Source organism: Oncorhynchus mykiss, chromosome 8, assembly GCF_057628025.1.
Source record: "Oncorhynchus mykiss isolate SJ-2025 chromosome 8, ASM5762802v1, whole genome shotgun sequence".
Lineage (NCBI taxonomy): Eukaryota > Metazoa > Chordata > Actinopteri > Salmoniformes > Salmonidae > Oncorhynchus > Oncorhynchus mykiss.
In genome coordinates this window covers 84,006,426-84,029,899 of record NC_143029.1, presented here as the reverse complement: position 1 = coordinate 84,029,899, position 23,474 = coordinate 84,006,426, and the positions used below count along the sequence as shown (strand labels likewise).

The window sequence follows — 23,474 nt, the reverse complement described above, 5'->3', positions numbered from 1 at the left end:
CAATGTTTGGCAAACTCTGCCATTACATGTTCTGCTGCCATAGGCCTAACAGCAGAAACTTGAGCAACACATTCCTCACTTGCAATTAAGGGGGAAATACACTCAAAAATCTAAGTATGTCTTTCTCCAGACCTTAAAAGCACTGACATGGACTCTGAACATCATTTTTCGCTGTTTCTCTATGAATAATTGTAATACTGACAGTAAAAAAAACGGAAAGAAAGAAAACAAAACCATGAAAAATAAAATAGAGAAAACAGAATTCAGGAAAATACAAAATATGTATTTTTATTTTATGCCAAATACTGTTTATTAACATTAGTTTTATTACCAGGTGTATATCTTGTACACCAAGGACCTGGGGAGGAGGTGTAGGGTAGAATGTGCCTATTTGAAAGCTATATAAAAAAAAAGCTCTTTAAAAGTAGCTCTCATGCTAGAAAAGGTTGGAGACCCCTGTACTATACACATACACACATACACTCCTGTTTCCTCTCTCCACCTCCCCTCCTCTATCTATCTCCAACACCAACACTAGACTATGTTGCGTATATACAGTTTTTTTTTCGTCTAAGTTTCCATAAGTCCTTTTCTCCCTCTCTTTGTGTGTTGCTATGGAAACAGTCTCTCCACCGCTGCACCCCCCCCCCCACCCCCCCACCCCCCTTTCTCTTCAGCCTCTGGTTAGATGGTTGCTATAGAAACATTCTTATTTTATTTAAAAAAGAGCACAATAATATTATCTTTGCCTCCCTCCCTCCCTCTTTCTTTCTTTCTCTTTCTTTCTTTCTCTCTTTCTTTCTTTCTTTCTTTCTTTCTTTCTTTCCACCCCACATCTCTGCCTCTATCATCAGTATACATGCTCTTTTTATTGTTCACCCCGTCTGTCTGTGCGTTTGTTCGTACATTCATTCCTACGTCAGTCACATGCAATATCTCAAAACAGCATTGGCTCAATTTTGATGAAACTTGGGTGAATGATATTTCTTGCCATAGAGATCTGGCATTTACACAATTACACTGATTGGCCAGATGGTGGCGCTATAACAAAATTTAAAATGCTAACTTTAAAAGGTCACGCCCCTCACCCCGTTTGACCTAAAGTCATGACCTTCGGTACATACGTCCCTTTCCACACAAGGAACAAATTTGCCTCAGGGACCCATAAGGTCCACCATGATGGATTCTCCGCTATTTTGAATTTTGTGAAACACACTTAAAACACGACTCCTCTGGCACCGAATGACCGACCTGCACGAAACTTGCTATGTGGCGTCTATGGACAAAGCTTTCTCAATGTAATATTTTCCAGACTAGTACCTGAAACAACCTGGCTACTATTGACCAATAAACATTTATGTGGGCGTGGTCTGGCACATAAATGCATATAAATCAGTCAATGATATTTGTATTGTAACAAAATGTGGTACACAAGTTGCAAACACTGTCAAGACTCAACACATGCAATAACATTCATATCGACCACACGGTGGCGCTATAACAGGCACACGTTTATATTTCTTGATCTGTTTTACTCAGAGTGCTGTAATTTGGCACACATGCTCAGGGATATGACACCACTGGTCCGATTTTGATGAACCTTGGGTGAATGATGTGTCTTGCCATAGAGATCCAGAAAATAAAAAAAATTACACTGATTAACCCAAGGGAAGACTACATGTTTACTCTTATTGTTATCTATCCTGATACCACGTTACCCTGCCTTCATGTACACAGCTACTTCAAATACTTCCTACCCCTCCACATTGATCCCGTACTGGTACTCCCTGCATATTATTATTATTATCATTATTGTACATTGTATTGTCCCCAACAATGAAATCGGAGAGGTGACTGTGGATCTCCTCTGTCCGTACGTTTGTATGTTCGTCACACGCAACATCTCAAACAGCACTGGCCCCGATTTTGATGAAACTCGGGTGAATAACGCGTCTTGCCATAGAAAACATTGACAAAATTACACGGATTGGCCCATGGCGGTAGCCTACAGTAATTAACTGGATGTTGTTAGTCACACGCGATATTTAAATCGGCACTATAGGGGGGCTGCATGATTCGTGGGGGACGACAGGTTTATCGTTACCTTGTTTTATTTGGCTCTCACCCCTGCCTTGTTAGAAAACACAATTACTCATATTATGTAGAACATTCACACACCCACACACACGCACACATAGACACACACACACAGACACACACACACACACACACACACACACACACACACACACAAACACACACAGACACACACACACACACACACACACACACACACACACACACACACACACACACACACACACACACACACACACACACACACACACACACACACTGCCTGAGGTGTAAAGCCACCCTAATCCCCTCCACCAGAACAATGACACCCAAATCTCCTACAGGGACATCATCACCCAAATCACCCAAATCACAACTTAATTTACTAAGGCTGCGTCCCATGGGAACTATATAGGGGACGCACGCCAAGAGAATGATGTTGATGATGCTACCACGCTCTCCGCTAGACCGCTACCCCACTCCTCTACCCTATTCCGCTACTCCTCTACCCCACTCCGCTACTCTGCTACCCCACTCCTCTACCCCACTCCGCTACCTTACTCCTCTACCCTACTCCTCTACCCTATTCCGCTACTCCGCTACCCCACTCCGCTACTCTGCTACCCCACTCCGCTACTCTGCTACCCCACTCCGCTACCCTACTCCTCTACCCCACTCCGCTACCTTACTCCTCTACCCTACTCCTCTACCCCACTCCGCTACCCTACTCCTCTACCCTACTCCTCTACCCCACTCCGCTACCTTACTCCTCTACCCTACTCCTCTACCCCACTCCGCTACCTTACTCCTCTACCCTACTCCTCTACCCCACTCCGCTACCTTACTCCTCTACCCCACTCCGCTACCTTACTCCTCTACCTTACTCCACTACCCCACTCCTCTACCCCACTCCGCTACATTACTCCGCTACCTTACTCCTCTACCTTACTCCTCTACCCCACTCCTCTACCCCACTCCTCTACCCCACTCCGCTACATTACTCCCCTACCTTACTCCTCTACCCCACTCCACTACCTTACTCCTCTACCCCACTCCGCTACCTTACTCCTCTACCCCACTCCGCTACCCCACTCTGCTACCTTACTCCTCTACCTTACTCCTCTACCCCATTCCGTTACCCCACTCTGCTACCTTACTCCACTACCTTACTCCTCTACCCCACTCTGCTACCTTACTCCTCTACCCCACTCCGCTACCCTACTCCTCTACCCCACTCTGCTACCTTACTCCTCTACCCCACTCCGCTACCCTACTCCTCTACCCCACTCCGCTACCCTACTCCTCTACCCTACTCCTCTACCCCACTCCGCTACCTTACTCCTCTACCCTACTCCTCTACCCCACTCCACTACCTTACTCCTCTACCACACTCTGCTACCTTACTCCTCTACCCCACTCCGCTACCCTACTCCTCTACCCCACTCCGCTACCCTACTCCTCTACCCTACTCCTCTACCCCACTCCGCTACCTTACTCCTCTACCCTACTCCTCTACCCCACTCCACTACCTTACTCCTCTACCCCACTCCGCTACCTTACTCCTCTACCCTACTCCTCTACCCCACTCCACTACCTTACTCCTCTACCCTACTCCTCTACCCCACTCCACTACCTTACTCCTCTACCCCACTCCGCTACCTTACTCCTCTACCCTACTCCTCTACCCCACTCCACTACCTTACTCCTCTACCCCACTCCGCTACCCTACTCCTCTAGCCTACTCCTCTACCCCACTCCGCTACCTTACTCCTCTTCCCCACTCCACTACCCTACTCCTCTACCCCACTCCTCTACCCCACCACGCTACCTTACCCCTCTACCCCACTCCACTACCTTACTCCTCTACACCACTCCGCTACCTTACTCCTCTACCCCTCTCTGCTACCTTACTCCTCTACCCCACTCCACTACCCCACTCCACTACCTTACTCCTCTACCCCACTCTGCTACCTTACTCCTCTACCCCACTCCACTACCTTACTCCTCTACCCCACTCTGCTACCTTACTTCTCTACCTTACTCCTCTACCTTACTCCTCTACCCCACTCCACTACCTTACTCCTCTACCCCACTCTGCTACCTTACTCCTCTACCCCACTCCGCTACCCTACTCCTCTACCCCACTCCGCTACCCTACTCCTCTACCCTACTCCTCTACCCCACTCCGCTACCTTACTCCTCTACCCTACTCCTCTACCCCACTCCACTACCTTACTCCTCTACCCCACTCCGCTACCCTACTCCTCTAGCCTACTCCTCTACCCCACTCCGCTACCTTACTCCTCTTCCCCACTCCACTACCCTACTCCTCTACCCCACTCCTCTACCCCACCACGCTACCTTACCCCTCTACCCCACTCCACTACCTTACTCCTCTACACCACTCCGCTACCTTACTCCTCTACCCCTCTCTGCTACCTTACTCCTCTACCCCACTCCACTACCTTACTCCTCTACCCCACTCCGCTACCTTACTCCTCTACCCCACTCCGCTACCTTACTCCTCTACCATACTCCTCTACCTTACTCCTCTACCCCACTCCACTACCCTACTCCTCTACCCCACTCCACTACCTTACTCTTCTACCTTACTCCTCTACCCCACTCTGCTACCCCACTCTGCTACCTTACTCCTCTACCTTACTCCTCTACCCCACTCCTCTACCCCACTCCGCTACCTTACTCCTCTACCCCACTCCACTACCTTACACCTCTACCCCACTCCGCTACCCTACTCCTCTACCCCACTCCACTACCTTACTCTTCTACCTTACTCCTCTACCCCACTCTGCTACCCCACTCTGCTACCTTACTCCTCTACCCCACTCCACTACCTTACTCCTCTACCCCACTCCGCTACCCTACTCCTCTACCCCACTCCGCTACCCTACTCCTCTACCCTACTCCTCTACCCCACTCCACTACCTTACTCTTCTACCTTACTCCTCTACCCCACTCTGCTACCCCACTCTGCTACCTTACTCCTCTACCCCACTCCACTACCTTACTCCTCTACCCCACTCCGCTACCCTACTCCTCTACCCCACTCCGCTACCCTACTCCTCTACCCTACTCCTCTACCCCACTCCGCTACCTTACTCCTCTACCCTACTCCTCTACCCCACTCCACTACCTTACTCCTCTATTCCACTCCGCTAACCTACTCCTCTACCCCACTCCGCTACCCTACTCCTCTACCCTACTCCTCTACCCCACTCCACTACCTTACTCCTCTACCCCTCTCCACTACCTTACTCCTCTTCCCCACTCCTCTACCCCACTCCTCTACCCCACTCCACTACCCTACTCCTCTACCCTACTCCTCTACCCCACTCCACTACCTTTCTCCTCTACCCCACTAAGATACCTTACTCCTCTACCCCACTCCTCTACCCTACCCCGCTACCTTACCCCTCTACCCCACTCCACTACCTTACTCCTCTACCCCACTCTGCTACCTTACTCCTCTACCTTACTCCTCTACCCCACTCCGCTACCTTACTCCTCTACCCCTCTCTGCTACCTTACTCCTCTACCCCACTCCACTACCTTACTCCTCTACCTCACTAAGATACCTTACTCCTCTATCCCACTCCGCTACCTTACTCCTCTAACCCACTCCGCTACCTTACTCTTCTACCTTACTCCTCTACCCCACTCCTCTACCCCACTCCGCTACCTTACTCCTCTACCCCACTCTGCTACCTTACTCCTCTACCTTACTCCTCTACCCCACTCCACTACCTTACTCCACTACCTTACTCCTCTACCCCACTCCGCTACCTTACTCCTCTACCTTACTCCTCTACCCAACTCCGCTTCCCCGCTATTCCGCTACCCCACTCCGCTACCCCACTTTGCTACCTTACTCCTCTACCCCACTCCACTAACCTACTCCTCTACCCCACTAAGATACCTTACTCCTCTACCCCACTCCGCTACCTTACTCCTCTACCCCACTCCGCTACCTTACTCCTCTACCTTACTCCTCTACCTTACTCCTCTACCCCACTCCGCTACCTTACTCCTCTACCCCACTCCGCTACCCTACTCCTCTACCCCACTCCGCTACCTTACTCCTCTACCTTACTCCTCTACCTTACTCCTCTACCCCACTCCACTACCTTACTCCTCTACCCCACTCCGCTACCCTACTCCTCTACCCCACTCCACTACCTTACTCTTCTACCTTACTCCTCTACCCCACTCTGCTACCCCACTCTGCTACCTTACTCCTCTACCCCACTCCTCTACCTTACTCCTCTACCCCACTCCTCTACCTTACTCCTCTACCCCACTCCTCTACCTTACTCCTCTACCCTACTCCTCTACCCCACTCCGCTACCTTACTCCTCTACCTTACCCCACTACCCCACTCCTCTACCCCACTCCGCTACATTACTCCGCTACCTTACTCCTCTACCTTACTCCTCTACCATACTCCGCTTCCCCGCTATTCCGCTACCCCACTCCGCTACCCCACTCTGCTACCTTACTCCTCTACCTTACTCCTCTACCCCATTCCGCTACCCCACTCTGCTACCTTACTCCTCTACCTTACTTCTCTACCCCACTCCACTACCTTACTCCTCTACCCCACTCCACTACCTTACTGCTCTACCCCACTCCGCTACCTTACTCCTCTACCCCACTCTGCTATCTTACTCCTCTACCCCACTCCTCTACCCCACTCTGTTCTAACCTCGAACAAAAACAGACGAGGATTATAATGGTGACAATAATTAATAATGGTCATAATTATGACATTAATTTTAATATATCTGTAATCAAAAACCAACTTTTTCTATGTAGATATTGGTACCCTACTCCTCTAACCCACTCCACTACCTTACTCCTCTACCCCACTCTGCTACCTTACTCCTCTACCCCACTCCACTACCTTACTCCTCTACCCCACTCTGCTACCTTACTCCTCTACCCCACTCCACTACCTTACTCCTCTACCCCACTCTGCTACCTTACTTCTCTACCTTACTCCTCTACCTTACTCCTCTACCCCACTCCACTACCTTACTCCTCTACCCCACTCTGCTACCTTACTCCTCTACCCCACTCCGCTACCCTACTCCTCTACCCCACTCCGCTACCCTACTCCTCTACCCTACTCCTCTACCCCACTCCGCTACCTTACTCCTCTACCCTACTCCTCTACCCCACTCCACTACCTTACTCCTCTACCACACTCTGCTACCTTACTCCTCTACCCCACTCCGCTACCCTACTCCTCTACCCCACTCCGCTACCCTACTCCTCTACCCTACTCCTCTACCCCACTCCGCTACCTTACTCCTCTACCCTACTCCTCTACCCCACTCCACTACCTTACTCCTCTACCCCACTCCGCTACCTTACTCCTCTACCCTACTCCTCTACCCCACTCCACTACCTTACTCCTCTACCCCACTCCGCTACCCTACTCCTCTAGCCTACTCCTCTACCCCACTCCGCTACCTTACTCCTCTTCCCCACTCCACTACCCTACTCCTCTACCCCACTCCTCTACCCCATCCCGCTACCTTACCCCTCTACCCCACTCCACTACCTTACTCCTCTACCCCACTCCGCTACCTTACTCCTCTACCCCTCTCTGCTACCTTACTCCTCTACCCCACTCCACTACCTTACTCCTCTACCCCACTCCGCTACCTTACTCCTCTACCCCACTCCGCTACCTTACTCCTCTACCTTACTCCTCTACCTTACTCCTCTACCCCACTCCACTACCCTACTCCTCTACCCCACTCCACTACCTTACTCTTCTACCTTACTCCTCTACCCCACTCTGCTACCCCACTCCACTACCTTACTCCTCTATTCCACTCCGCTAACCTACTCCTCTACCCCACTCCGCTACCCTACTCCTCTACCCTACTGCTCTACCCCACTCCACTACCTTACTCCTCTTCCCCACTCCTCTACCCCACTCCTCTACCCCACTCCTCTACCCCACTCCACTACCCTACTCCTCTACCCTACTCCTCTACCCCACTCCACTACCTTTCTCCTCTACCCCACTAAGATACCTTACTCCTCTACCCCACTCCGCTACCTTACTCCTCTACCCCACTACTCTACCTTACCCCGCTACCTTACCCCTCTACCCCACTCCACTACCTTACTCCTCTACCCCACTCTGCTACCTTACTCCTCTACCTTACTCCTCTACCCCACTCCGCTACCTTACTCCTCTACCCCTCTCTGCTACCTTACTCCTCTACCCCACTCCACTACCTTACTCCTCTACCTCACTAAGATACCTTACTCCTCTATCCCACTCCGCTACCTTACTCCTCTACCCCACTCCGCTACCTTACTCCTCTACCTTACTCCTCTACCCCACTCCACTACCCTACTCCTCTACCCCACTCCACTACCTTACTCTTCTACCTTACTCCTCTACCCCACTCTGCTACCTTACTCCTCTACCTTACTCCTCTACCCCACTCCTCTACCCCACTCCGCTACCTTACTCCTCTACCCCACTCTGCTACATTACTCCTCTACCTTACTCCTCTACCCCACTCCACTACCTTACTGCACTACCTTACTCCTCTACCCCACTCCGCTACCTTACTCCTCTACCTTACTCCTCTACCCAACTCCGCTTCCCCGCTATTCCGCTACCCCACTCCGCTACCCCACTCTGCTACCTTACTCCTCTACCCCACTCCACTACCCTACTCCTCTACCCCACTAAGATACCTTACTCCTCTACCCCACTCCGCTACCTTACTCCTCTACCCCACTCCGCTACCTTACTCCTCTACCTTACTCCTCTACCTTACTCCTCTACCCCACTCCGCTACCTTACTCCTCTACCCCACTCCACTACCTTACTCCTCTACCACACTCCGCTACCCTACTCCTCTACCCCACTCCACTACCTTACTCTTCTACCTTACTCCTCTACCCCACTCTGCTACCCCACTCTGCTACCTTACTCCTCTACCCCACTCCACTACATTACTCCTCTACCCCACTCCGCTACCCTACTCCTCTACCCCACTCTGCTACCCTACTCCTCTACCCTACTCCTCTACCCCACTCCGCTACCTTACTCCTCTACCCTACTCCTCTACCCCACTCCACTACCTTACTCCTCTATCCCACTCCGCTACCCTACTCCTCTACCCCACTCCGCTACCCTACTCCTCTACCCTACTCCTCTACCCCACTCCACTACCTTACTCCTCTTCCCCACTCCTCTACCCCACTCCTCTACCCCACTCCACTACCCTACTCCTCTACCCTACTCCTCTACCCCACTCCTCTACCCCACTCCACTACCTTACTCCTCTACCCCACTAAGATACCTTACTCCTCTACCCCACTCCGCTACCTTACTCCTCTGCCCCACTCCTCTACCCTACCCCGCTACCTTACCCCTCTACCCCACTCCGCTACCTTACTCCTCTACCCCACTCCGCTACCTTACTCCTCTACCTTACACCTCTACCTTACTCCTCTACCCCACTCCGCTACCTTACTCCTCTACCCCACTCCACTACCTTACTCCTCTACCCCACTCCGCTACCCTACTCCTCTACCCCACTCCACTACCTTACTCTTCTACCTTACTCCTCTACCCCACTCTGCTACCCCACTCTGCTACCTTACTCCTCTACCCCACTCCACTACATTACTCCTCTACCCCACTCCGCTACCCTACTCCTCTACCCCACTCCGCTACCCTACTCCTCTACCCTACTCCTCTACCCCACTCCGCTACCTTACTCCTCTACCCTACTCCTCTACCCCACTCCACTACCTTACTCCTCTATCCCACTCCGCTACCCTACTCCTCTACCCCACTCCACTACCTTACTCCTCTTCCCCACTCCTCTACCCCACTCCTCTACCCCACTCCACTACCCTACTCCTCTACCCTACTCCTCTACCCCACTCCTCTACCCCACTCCACTACCTTACTCCTCTACCCCACTAACATACCTTACTCCTCTACCCCACTCCGCTACCTTACTCCTCTACCCTACCCCGCTACCTTACCCCTCTACCCCACTCCACTACCTTACTCCTCTACCCCACTCTGCTACCTTACTCCTCTACCTTACTCCTCTACCCCACTCCGCTACCTTACTCCTCTACCCCTCTCTGCTACCTTACTCCTCTACCCCACTCCACTACCTTACTCCTCTACCCCACTAAGATACCTTACTCCTCTATCCCACTCCGCTACCTTACTCCTCTAACCCACTCCGCTACCTTACTCCTCTACCTTACTCCTCTACCCCACTCCACTACCCTACTCCTCTACCCCACTCCACTACCTTACTCTTCTACCTTACTCCTCTACCCCACTCTGCTACCTTACTCCTCTACCTTACTCCTCTACCCCACTCCTCTACCCCACTCCGCTACCTTACTCCTCTACCCCACTCCACTACCTTACTCCTCTACCCCACTCCACTACCTTACTCCTCTACCCCACTCCTCTACCCCACTCCGCTACCTTACTCCTCTACCCCACTCCACTACCTTACTCCTCTACCCCACTCCGCTACCTTACTCCTCTACCTTACTCCTCTACCCCACTCCTCTACCCCACTCCGCTACCTTACTCCTCTACCCCACTCTGCTACCTTACTCCTCTACCTTACTCCTCTACCCCACTCCTCTACCCCACTCCGCTACCTTACTCCTCTACCCCACTCCACTACCTTACTCCTCTACCCCACTCCGCTATCTTACTCCTCTACCTTACTCCTCTACCCTACTCCGCTTCCCCGCTATTCCGCTACCCCACTCCACTACCCTACTCCTCTACCCCACTCCACTACCTTACTCTTCTACCTTACTCCTCTACCCCACTCTGCTACCTTACTCCTCTACCCCACTCTGCTACCTTACTCCTCTACCCCACTCTGCTTCCTTACTATTCTACCTTACTCCTCTACCCCACTCCGCTACCTTACTCCTCTACCACACTCCACTACCTTACTCCTCTACCCCACTCCAATACCTTACTCCTCTACCCCACTCCGCTACCCCACTCTGCTACCTTACTCCGCTACCTTACTCCTCTACCCCACTCTGCTACCTTACTCCTCTACCCCACTCCGCTACCTTACTCCTCTACCACACTCCACTACCATACTCCTCTACCCCACTCCACTACCTTACTCCTCTACCCCACTCCAATACCTTACTCCTCTACCCCACTCCGCTACCCCACTCTGCTACCTTACTCCGCTACCTTACTCCTCTACCCCACTCCGCTACCTTACTCCTCTACCTTACTCCTCTACCCCAATCCGCTACCTTACTCCGCTACCTTACTCCTCTACCTTACTCCTCTACCCCACTCCACTACCTTACTCCTCTACCCCACTCTGCTACCTTACTCTTCTACCTTACTCCTCTACCCCACTCCACTACCTTACTCCTCTACCCCACTCCACTACCTCACTCCTCTACCCACTACCTTACTCTTCTACCTTACTCCTCTACCCCACTCCACTACCTTACTCCTCTACCCCACTCCACTACCTCACTCCTCTACCCACTACCTTACTCTTCTACCTTACTCCTCTACCCTACTCCACTACCTCACTCCTCTACCCACTACCTTACTCTTCTACCTTACTCCTCTACCCCACTCCACTACCTTACTCCTCTACCCCACTCCGCTACCTTACTCCTCTACCCCACTCCGCTACCCCACTCCACTACCTTACTCCTCTACCCCACTCCGCTACCCTGATTACCGGGATCTCCCATACTTCAAATGCATGAATGTATGCATGAATGTTTGTAAAGGTGCCCACATACTAGGTTCTGTTTGCTCCTAGCAGAACTTGGCTAGCTCAAGCAAATGTCTGTGGCTCACATACTCCCTTAAAAGACATTTGCTTGAAAAAAAAGAAAGGGGTTAATATTACTGTTTTCCCTCTTGGTAACAACATAGCCAGCATATAAACTCAGGAAAAAAGAAACGTCCTCTCACTGTCAACTGCGTATATTTTCAACAAACTTAACATGTGTAAATATTTGTATGAACATATAACAAGATTTAACAACTGAGACATAAACTGAACAAGTTCCACAGACATGTGACAAACAGAAATGGAATAATGTGTCTCTGAACAAAGGGGGGGTCAAAATCAAAAGTAACAGTCAGTATCTGGTGTGGCCACCTGCTGAATTAAGTATTAAGTCAGGATGAGCTTTAATCGGTGACATCACTCGCTCTGAGACCTTGAAATAGTTGTTCCTTTTGCTCTGCAAGGGCCGCGGCTTTTTAGGAGCGATGGGTAACGATGCTTTGTGGGAGGCAGTTGTTGATGTGTGCAGAGGGGTCCCTGGTTCGAGCCCAGGTAGGGCGACGGAAGCTAAACTGTTACATTGGTGCCGTGACCCGAATCACTGTTTGCTGCGGAAAAGGAGGAGGTCAAAAGGGGGGTGAGTGTAACCGATGTGGAATGGCTAGCTAGTTAGCGGGCTGCACGCTAATAGCATTTCAATTGGTGACGTCACTCGCTCTGAGACCTTGAAGTAGTTGTTCCCCTTGCTCTGCAAGGGCCACGGTTTTTGTGGAGCGATGGGTAACAATGCTTCGAGGGTGGCTGTTATAAATGTGTGCAGAGGGCCCCTGGTTTGAGCCCAGTTAGGGGTTAGGAGAGGGACAGAAGCTGAACGGTTACATGAGCACTGATGGAGGGATTGTGCGTTCCTGGTGTAACTCGGGAAGTTGTTGTTGCCATCCTGTACCTGTCCAGCAGGTGTGATGTTCGGATGTACCGATCCTGTGTATGTGTTGTTACACATGGTCTGCCACTGCGAGGACAATCAGCTGTCCGCCATGTCTCCCTGTAGCTCTGTCTTAGGCGTCTCACAGTATGAACAATGTTCATTAATTGTTTATGGTTCATTGAACAAGCATGGGAAATAGTGTTTGAACCCTTTACATTGAAGATCTGTGAAGTTATTTCGATTTTTACTAATTATCTTCGAAAGACAGGTGCCTGAAAAAGGGACGTTTCTTTCATAAAATAGTCCAAATCAATCTAAGATAAATCAGGGAAATGTGTAACTGTAACTAATGTCATTGAATGACAACAATCACTTCATTGAAGAATCCCGTCCTTTGTTACCACTCCTACTAAGAACAGTACTGTTGATCAATCACCGATGAACTACGAATTGTACGTACAGCCCCACCAAAAAAAGTGGAGAACACCATAATATATCATATCATATCATATATATCATAATATATCATATCATATCATATCATATCATAATATATCATATCATATCATATATATCATAATATATCATATCATATCATATATACCATAATATATCATATCATATCATATATATCATAATATATCATATCATATCATATCATATCATAATATATCATATCATATATATCATAATATATCATATCATATCATATATACCATAATATATCATATCATATCATATATATCATAATATATCATATCATATCATATATATCATAATATATCATATATATCATATATATCATAATATATCATATCATATCATATATATCATAATATATCATATCATATCATATATATCATTATATATCATATCATATCATATATATCATAATATATCATATCATATCATATATATCATAATATATCATATCATATCATATATATCATAATATATCATATCATATCATATCATAATATATCATATCATATCATATATATCATAATATATCATATCATATCATATGTCATAATATATCACAATTGCCTCAATCTGGACTGGTTATTTTGTGTGATGGAAAGAAGTGGCTCAAATGGCACTCTATTCCCTAATATGGTGCACTGGGCTCATAGTGCTCTGTTCAAAAGTAGTGCCTTATAAAGGGAAAAGGTGCCATTTGGTGGCCGGTGTAATTGGTGGACTGTCGATGTGCCATGAAAGACCTATCACAAAGCCTGCCCTGAACAGACAAACACCACCATAGACAAATATACATAGGCTGGAATTGTAGATGTAAACACATAATTGATATTTTATGTTGTCATTTATCAATATGGAGTCGTACATTAGTGAAGATTCCTTTTAGAGGAATCTTTGAATGGATTTCAAGTGTCAAAAAACGCCAGGTGAGCGTCATTGAATTGTTTTTCTCACAGACAACAAAGAGATAGAGGGGGGAGAGAGACAGAGCGAAGGGAAGATAGAGAGATTTAGAAACTACCTCAACATCCTTCTCATCACGTGTCATACTTGCTCTTTAGTCCTTTTTGTTGACATATACCCTCCAATGCTGATTGGTTTTGATGTCTGAATCTCTTTGAAATAATTCCCTCAACAGGAGAGAAGAGACTGGGTAAGTTGATTCTCCCTCTCTCTCTCCTAAAAAGAAGTGGCTGATCTCTCCAACCTCTATCAAACACACACCACAAAAGAAAGGATGCATCCCAAATGACACCCTATTCCCTATCTAGTGCACACTTTTCACCAGGGCCAACAAGGGGTGTCAAAAGAGTATAATTTGGGGACAAAACCAAAAGCCACTTTAAGGCTAGGGTCTGGGTCTAATACTCATTCATGCATCCATGTCATCCATATCAAGAGGTGTAGTATTAGATTTGATTAGATTATATAAGATGACTTATTTGAATGGCTAGACATTTTTTTTAAGCCATCACATGCTCTGTCTGGATTTGGACACCTCCTGCCCTGAAGCTTATGTCGTTCTCTAGTCACCTAAATTACTAGTCAATCTATAATAGTGGGTTCCCAATGCCATTTTTAATTATTATCTCCCTCTCTTCAGCTTCAAACCTCTCTCCATGTCAGGGCCATGTCTCTCTGCCCCCTTTCCCTCTCAAAGTATCTCTAATTCAGCATGGCAGAATGGGGGAGATTGATGTGTGTCACTTGTAATTCCCCAACAGGCACCGTCAAATACGCAAACATCCTCACTTTTCACTCCCACATTGGCTCTCAACAACATATCCCTCAAATATATATTTTTTAACCTTTATTCAATTAGGCAAGTCAGTTAAGAGCAAATTCTTATTTACAATGACAGCCTAGGAACAGTGGGTTAATTGCGTTTTTGGGGAGCAGAACAACAGATTTTTACCTTGTCACCTCGGGGATTCAAACTAGTAACCTTACGGTTATTGGCCCAACGCTCTAACCACTAGGCTACCTGCCGCCCCGAAAGTCAGTTAAGAACAAATTCTTATTTGACAATGACAGCCTACGCCGGCCAAACCTGGACGACGCTGGGACAATTGTACGCCACCCTATGGGACTCACAATCAAGGCCGGTTGTGAAACAGCCTGGAATCGATCCAGAGTGCCTCTAGCACTGAGATGCAGTACCTTAGACCGCTGCGCCACTCGGGAGTCTCGTTTGGAACGTGGCCAGTGGACATTTCTAGACTGTTGTTCTGAAAAACATTATGTATCATATCAAGGGTTTTCATAAATTGAATTGTTGTTAATGGAGTGCTTTACTAACGACTGCTTCCTGTCACAAATATAATAGTTATGCAGGTGCACAGAAGAACTATAGGGCTCTGGTCAAATGTAGTGCATTATGTTAGGGAATAGGGTGCCATTTGGCATGCGACAGTGGCCATTTGACATTAGGGATTGAATTCACCATACTACTTCTGGTGATCATGAATTACTTCAATATGAGATAGAAGCAAACACGGCAGTGACCAAAGCTGCAGGACATGTCTAGTTCTTCCTCTCTCTTTCTCTGCCAAGAATCGGCCTCTTTTCTGTGTCTAGTTCTTCCTCTCTCTTTCTCTGCCAAGAATCGGCCTCTTTTCTGTGTCTAGTTCTTCCTCTCTCTTTCTCTGTCAAGCCTATGTTCCCTTCCTCTTATGGTAGCAGAGCTGTAAAACGGTAAAAAAAGAAGCCTCTTATAAGGAGGTTTGTCAACAGTGTATGTGATGGGTATGGCTATTGGTAATGGCGTCATAACTGAATGAAGCTGTATGAATGGCTGATGTAATAGATGTATTATACTGCTGTTGTCTCAGCACAGAACATGACTGGCGCCAGGACTCTCAGGTGCAGAGCCAGGTATGCCGTGTGCTCCAGCACACAGGAGTGAGATCTCCTCAGCAACCGGTGATGAGCAGCGCGCGTAGCTGCTCCACGTGAAAACCAACAGCACAGGCACGAGAGAACAATTGTCCATAATCAAACAGGTCCCCTTTCTTCCGCTAACGGAACCGATCCTCACGCACAACAATTAATCAAAGCCTTATTTGGAGCAGCTATCGCGTGCCATAACGTTTCGTTAGACACGAAATAGTGTTGGACAAAGTGGACAGAGATGATCAATCAATCCCTGTGCCGCGGTAAAATCATAATAGCTATCAGTTTTTACATGTTTACCTTATATGTGATGGTAAAATAGGCTATTTGCCTACATTCCGCGTACCTTCTTTAGACAAGCGAGTGCACCTCCCCTCGGTTCTCTGTCTGAGATCTGTGCTAAATAATCACGCCACTGGCACACGATCAGCACGATACTACCTACATGCAACTCAATATAACCTACTTTAAAATGTGTAGAAATTATAATGGACCTACATTTACACAGTTTATTGACTGTGTCCAGCTCGCTAATAATCACCGAAATGAAAGAGATAGTCAGAACCATCGAAAATTCCAAAAACGATGGATAGAGGACATTTGTTTGCTCATTTTGACGGCAAGAAATATAACCAATTTTCAGTTCTGCACCCTGCAATGAGTGACACCCCTGCACTAGAGAGATACATAGTTGTCTTTGTTGTTGATATTGATCTGGTTGGTGACTGTTATGTTCTAGTCGAGCTGGAGTTTCCCTGTTTTCTCTTGTTCTGTTCATTCAGCCATTCCCTCATCAATGTTTCTCTCTCTCTGGCACAACATGCGCAGTGAGTAAATTATATTATGTGTGTAGGACTATCATATTTCTCCCGTGATAAAGGGCTATAGCCTAGTGTTATAAACTAGACGTTAGTTGTGTGAATGATTTCGGTTAGTGCAATACAAAGGTCATATCAGACCAATAACCTACATGCAGCTGCTGTCTTGTCTCGGTTCTCTTTCTCTCTCTGAGCGCCTGATAGGGGCTGCACGAACAATCGTTTTAAGTGTGGAAATATGAACCAAATGTCACTAGGCTATATAGTCTGCATTTTAATTCTCCGTTTCTGTCAACATGTTTTCCGGGAGACCACGAATAATGCCTCCGTTCCCATCAAAACCTTCAGCTCAATAATCCTATTCCGGTATTCATTCTGCACAAACTCGTGAAAAACTTAAAACCTATAGTCTAAAACGTGGAATGTGATACACACATAGTATTCAGTGGACAGAGGTAGGATACGGAAAGACTGATGAGGTATTGATACATACAAACTTTTACTATTTTGCTCCCACTGCATATAACCAGAATGTATAAACATCCACGCAGATGACCATATCACCGGGTTTCAGTTTTCCTCACCTTTGTTAAAACTGATACCCAAAGTTATTATCCACAACAACATCAGCATGATTCAGCCGAGTGCATTCGAATTCCTCCCCTCGGCAAGGTCCGTTAGACTTCTGCTCTGTGGAGACACCATCAATTCCCCTAGAAATAGCCTAGTTTACGCGTCAATAACGGAGATAATTAGCAATCTTTTGGTTGATTGTCAATTGCAGCGGTTTGTTTCGTCTCCGGTCCGTGTCCCTCCTTGGCTTTTACTTGTTTTGTGCTTCAAATCTATCCCCACTTTTTTCTGACTTCCTTCCCTTCGTTCTCAGTCTCTTTTCTCTGGCTGCGTGCACAGCCGTACACTCATTAAAGAGTGAATTCCTCTCTCTTCTTCTCGCTGCCTCTCTCTACAGAATCACCACAGAACGTACCCAAAGCCTAGACTAGGCTTCTCCAAATCACATCTTTTTACTCCGCAAACGGATAAGTGTGCTCTATGATTGCAGGAGGCGACATGGGGAACTGCACCCTTGTGCACACCATCAGTTATTCTCTTACATGAAAGTCCTTTGTTGCGCCGTGCCTCTCTACCAGTTAATCATTGTCTGTTTGCCGTCAGTGATACCTGCCTCATAGACCTATGTGCTTTTCACCGCGTAATGTAGTGCTGCGTAGTAAAATATGACATGTAGACCTAACAGGGATGAGGTTATAACATTACTAAAAAGGAACTATAATCAGTACAGTTTACATTCTTAAAAACAGCTTACATTTTGGATTACTGCTTCTAATAGCAAGACGTGGGTTGCAAGTGTTTGCCTCAAACACATGGAAATGGCAGATTTAAAATTTAAAAAAATATGTGCTGAGCCACACTACTAAGAAGTCACCTTTCAGTGGCAATGGAAGCTTTTCCATCTGTACTAATTTATTTTGCTTTTCACAGAAACGTTTTTTTTCCAAAAATGCCAGACCTCCACATACTGAGAAGTGAATCCTCCCACATACTGAGAAGTGAATCCTCCCACATACTGAGAAGTGAATCCTCCCACATACTGAGAGCTGAATCCTCCCACATACTGAGAACTGAATCCTCCCACATACTGAGAACTGAATCCTCCCACATACTGAGAACTGAATCCTCCCACATACTGAGAACTGAATCCTCCCACATACTGAGAGCTGAAACCTCCCACATACTGAGAACTGAATCCTCCCACATTTCATCAGAAATGTTGTGTCACAGGAACATGTTTGATTATCCTGTTCAGTTCAGAGAGACAGAGGGAAAGAAAAAGGGAGAGAGAGACAAAGGGAGAGAGAGAGAGAGAGAGAGAGAGAGAGAGGGAAAGATAGAGACAAAGGGAGAGAGAGAAAGACAAAGGGGGAGAGAGAGAGGTGAAGGGAGAGAGAGAGAGATGAAGGGAGAGAGAGGGAGATGAAGGGAGAGAGAGAGAGAAAGACAAAGGGGGAGAGAGAGAGGTGAAGGGAGAGAGAGAGATGAAGGGAGAGAGAGGGAGATGAAGGGAGAGAGAGAGAGAAAGACAAAGGGAGAGAGAGAGACAAAGGGGGAGAGAGAGAGGTGAAGGGAGAGAGAGACAGATGAAGGGAGAGAAAGACAGGGGAAGATAGAGGGGGTAGAGGGAGAGAAACAAAGGCAGAGAAAGACAGGGAGGGAGAGAGACGGAGAGAGAGAGACAGAGGGAGAGAGAGATGGAGGGAGAGAGAGAGAGACAGAGGGAGAGATGGTGAGAGATGAAGGGAGGGAGAGAGAGAGATGAAGGAAGATAGAGAGGGAGAGATTGAGATAGAGATGGAGGGAGAGAGAGACGGAGGAAGACATAAAGGAAGATAGAGAGGGGTAGAGGGAGAGAAAGAGACAGAGGGAGAGAGAGACAGATGAAGGGAGAGAAAAACAGGAAGATAGAGGGGGTAGAGGGAGAGAAAAAAAGGGAGAGAAAGACAGAGGGAGGGAGAGAGATGGAGGGAGAAAGAGAGACAGAGGGAGAGAGAGAGATGGATGGAGAGACAGAAAGACAGGTGAAGGGAGAGAGAGACAGAGGAAGACATAGAGGAAGATAGAGAGGAGTAGAGACAGAAAGACAGGTGAAGGGAGAGAGAGGAAGACATAGAGGAAGATAGAGAGGAGTAGAGACAGAAAGACAGGTGAAGGGAGAGAGAGAGGAAGATAAAGAGGGATAGACACAGAGAGACAATGACGGAGGGAGAGAAAGACAGAGAGAGATAGAGAGGGGTAGAGGGAGAGATAGAGGTGGAGGGAGAGAGAGACTGAGGGAGAGAGAGACAGAGGAAGATAGAGAGGGGTAGAGGGAGAGATAGAGGTGGAGGGAGAGAGAGACTGAGGAGAGAGAGACAGAGGAAGATAGAGAGGGGTAGAGGGAGAGATAGAGGTGGAGGGAGAGAGAGACTGAGGGAGAGAGAGACAGAGAAAGATAGAGAGGGGTAGAGGGAAAGATAGAGGTGGAGGGAGAGAGAGACAGAGAAAGATAGAAAAGGGTATAGGGAGAGAGAGGTGGAGGGAGAGATAGACTGAGGGAGAGAGAGACAGAGGAAGATAGAGTGGGGTAGAGGGAGAGATAGGGGTGCAGGGAGAGAGATTGACTGAGGGAGAGAGAGACAGTAGAGGGAGAGACAGAGAGGGGTAGAGGGAGAGATAGGAGAGAGAGACAGAGAGGGGTAGAGGGAGAGATAGAGGCGGAGGGAGAGATAGAGAAATATAGAGAGGGGTAGAGGGAGAGATAGAGGTGGAGGGAGAGAGAGACAGAGGAAGATAGAGAGGGGTAGAGGGAGAGATAGAGGTGGAGGGAGAGAGAGACTGAGGGAGATGTAGAGGGAGAGAGAGAGACAGCAGGAGAGAGAGGTGGAGGGAAAGAGAGACAGAGGAAGATAGAGAGGGGTAGAAGGAGAGAAATACAGAGAGAAATAGAGGTGGTTTCAGTGAGCACCAATGAGCGTCCCTAGGTGGGAGCTTTAACGAACAATACTGCCCTCTGTTGGTTTATTTTCTACATCACATACATGCAATACACTGACTATACATGCAATACACAGACTCTACATGCAATACACTGACTCTACATGCAATACACTGACTCTACATGCAATACACTGACTCTACATGCAATACACTGACTCTACATGCAATACACAGACTCTACATGCAATACACTGACTATACATGCAATACACTGACTATACATGCAATACACTGACTATACATGCAATACACTGACTCTACATGCAATACACTGACTATACATGCAATACACTGACTATACATGCAATACACTGACTCTACATGCAATACACTGACTATACAAGCAATACACTGACTATACATGCAATACACTGACTATACATGCAATACACTGACTCTACATGCAATACACTGACTATACATGCAATACACTGACTCTACATGCAATACACTGACTCTACATGCAATATACTGACTATACATGCAATACACTGACTATACATGCAATACACTGACTCTACATGCAATACACTGACTATACATGAATACACTGACTCTACATGCAATACACTGACTATACATGCAATACACTGACTCTACATGCAATACACTGACTCTACATGCAATACACTGACTATACATGCAATACACTGACTATACATGCAATACACTGACTATACATGCAATACACTGACTATACATGCAATACACTGGAATGAGTAGGAGGCAAACTCATCCATACAAGACATTGGCATGAGTAGGTAAAATCATACAATACATTGGCATGTGTAAGTACAGTAGGCCCATTCATGCAATACCTACCTAGATGTACATATCTACCTCAATTGCCTTGTACCCCTGCACATCGACTGGGTGCTGGTACCCCGTGTATATAGCCAAGTTATCATTATTCATCAAATCAAATCAAATGTTGTTGGTCACATACACATGGTTAGCAGATGTTAATGTGAGTGTAGCGAAATGCTTGTGCTTCCAGTTCTGACAGTGCAGTAATATCTAACAAGTAATCTATCAATTTCACAACAACTACCTTATACACACAAGTGTAAAGGAATGAATAAGAATATGTACAAATAAATATATGGATGAGCGATGGCCGAACAGCATAGGCAAGATGCAGTAGATGGTATAGAGTTCAGGATATACAGTGCCTTGCGAAAGTATTTGGCCCCCTTGAACTTTGCGACCTTTTGCCACATTTCAGGCTTCAAACATAAAGATATAAAACTGTATTTTTTGTGAAGAATCAACAACAAGTGGGACACAATCATGAAGTGGAACAACATTTATTGGATATTTCAAACTTTTTTAACAAATCAAAAACTGAAAAATTGGGCGTGCAAAATTATTCAGCCCCCTTAAGTTAATACTTTGTAGCGCCACCTTTTGCTGTGATTACAGCTGTAAGTCGCTTGGGGTATGTCTCTATCAGTTTTGCACATCGAGAGACTGAATTTTTTTCCCATTCCTCCTTGCAAAACAGCTCAAGCTCAGTGAGGTTGGATGGAGAGCATTTGTGAACAGCAGTTTTCAGTTCTTTCCACAGATTCTCGATTGGATTCAGGTCTGGACTTTGACTTGGCCATTCTAACACCTGGATATGTTTATTTTTGAACCATTCCATTGTAGATTTTGCTTTATGTTTTGGATCATTGTCTTGTTGGAAGACAAATCTCCATCCCAGTCTCAGGTCTTTTGCAGACTCCATCAGGTTTTCTTCCAGAATGGTCCTGTATTTGGCTCCATCCATCTTCCCATCAATTTTAACCATCTTCCCTGTCCCTGCTGAAGAAAAGCAGGCCCAAACCATGATGCTGCCACCACCATGTTTGACAGTGGGGATGGTGTGTTCAGCTGTGTTGCTTTTACGCCAAACATAACGTTTAGCATTGTTGCCAAAAAGTTCAATTTTGGTTTCATCTGACCAGAGCACCTTCTTCCACATGTTTGGTGTGTCTCCCAGGTGGCTTGTGGCAAACTTTAAACGACACTTTTTATGGATATCTTTAAGAAATGGCTTTCTTCTTGCCACTCTTCCATAAAGGCCAGATTTGTGCAATATACGACTGATTGTTGTCCTATGGACAGAGTCTCCCACCTCAGCTGTAGATGTCTGCAGTTCATCCAGAGTGATCATGGGCCTCTTGGCTGCATCTCTGATCAGTCTTCTCCTTGTATGAGCTGAAAGTTTAGAGGGACGGCCAGGTCTTGGTAGATTTGCAGTGGTCTGATACTCCTTCCATTTCAATATTATCGCTTGCACAATGCTCCTTGGGATGTTTAAAGCTTGGGAAATCTTTTTGTATCCAAATCCGGCTTTAAACTTCTTCACAACAGTATCTCGGACATGCCTGGTGTGTTCCTTGTTCTTCATGATGCTCTCTGCGCTTTTAACGGACCTCTGAGACTATCACTGTGCAGGTGCATTTATACGGAGACTTGATTACACACAGGTGGATTGTATTTATCATCATTAGTCATTTAGGTCAACATTGGATCATTCAGAGATCCTCACTGAACTTCTGGAGAGAGTTTGCTGCACTGAAAGTAAAGGGGGCTGAATAATTTTGCACGCCCAATTTTTCAGTTTTTGATTTGTTAAAAAAGTTTGAAATATCCAATTAATGTCGTTCCACTTCATGATTGTGTCATGAAAATACAGTTTTATATCTTTATGTTTGAAGCCTGAAATGTGGCAAAAGGTCGCAAAGTTCAAGAGGGCCGAATACTTTCGCAAGGCACTGTACATATGAGATGAGTAATGTAGGGTATGTAAACATTATATGAAGTGTCATTGTTTAAAGTGGCTAGTGATACATTTATTACATCCATTTTTTAATTATTAAAGTGTTTAGAGATTGAGTCAGTATGTTGGCAGCA

The 23,474-nt window shown here is 46.9% G+C and overlaps 1 protein-coding gene across 2 annotated transcripts in view; it reads right to left on the bottom strand.

Moving 5' to 3' along the window:
- Positions 1-18,198, bottom strand: part of kirrel1b (kirre like nephrin family adhesion molecule 1b) — a 96,332-nt gene extending 78,134 nt beyond the window's left edge. For both annotated transcript variants that reach the window (XM_036986492.2, XM_036986493.2), the window contains exon 1: positions 17,603-18,198. In XM_036986492.2, coding sequence (XP_036842387.2) covers positions 17,603-17,651 — 49 coding nt within the window. In that variant the 5' untranslated portion in view covers positions 17,652-18,198. The remainder of the gene's footprint in view (positions 1-17,602) is intronic.
- Between the last annotated feature and the right edge of the window lie 5,276 nt (positions 18,199-23,474).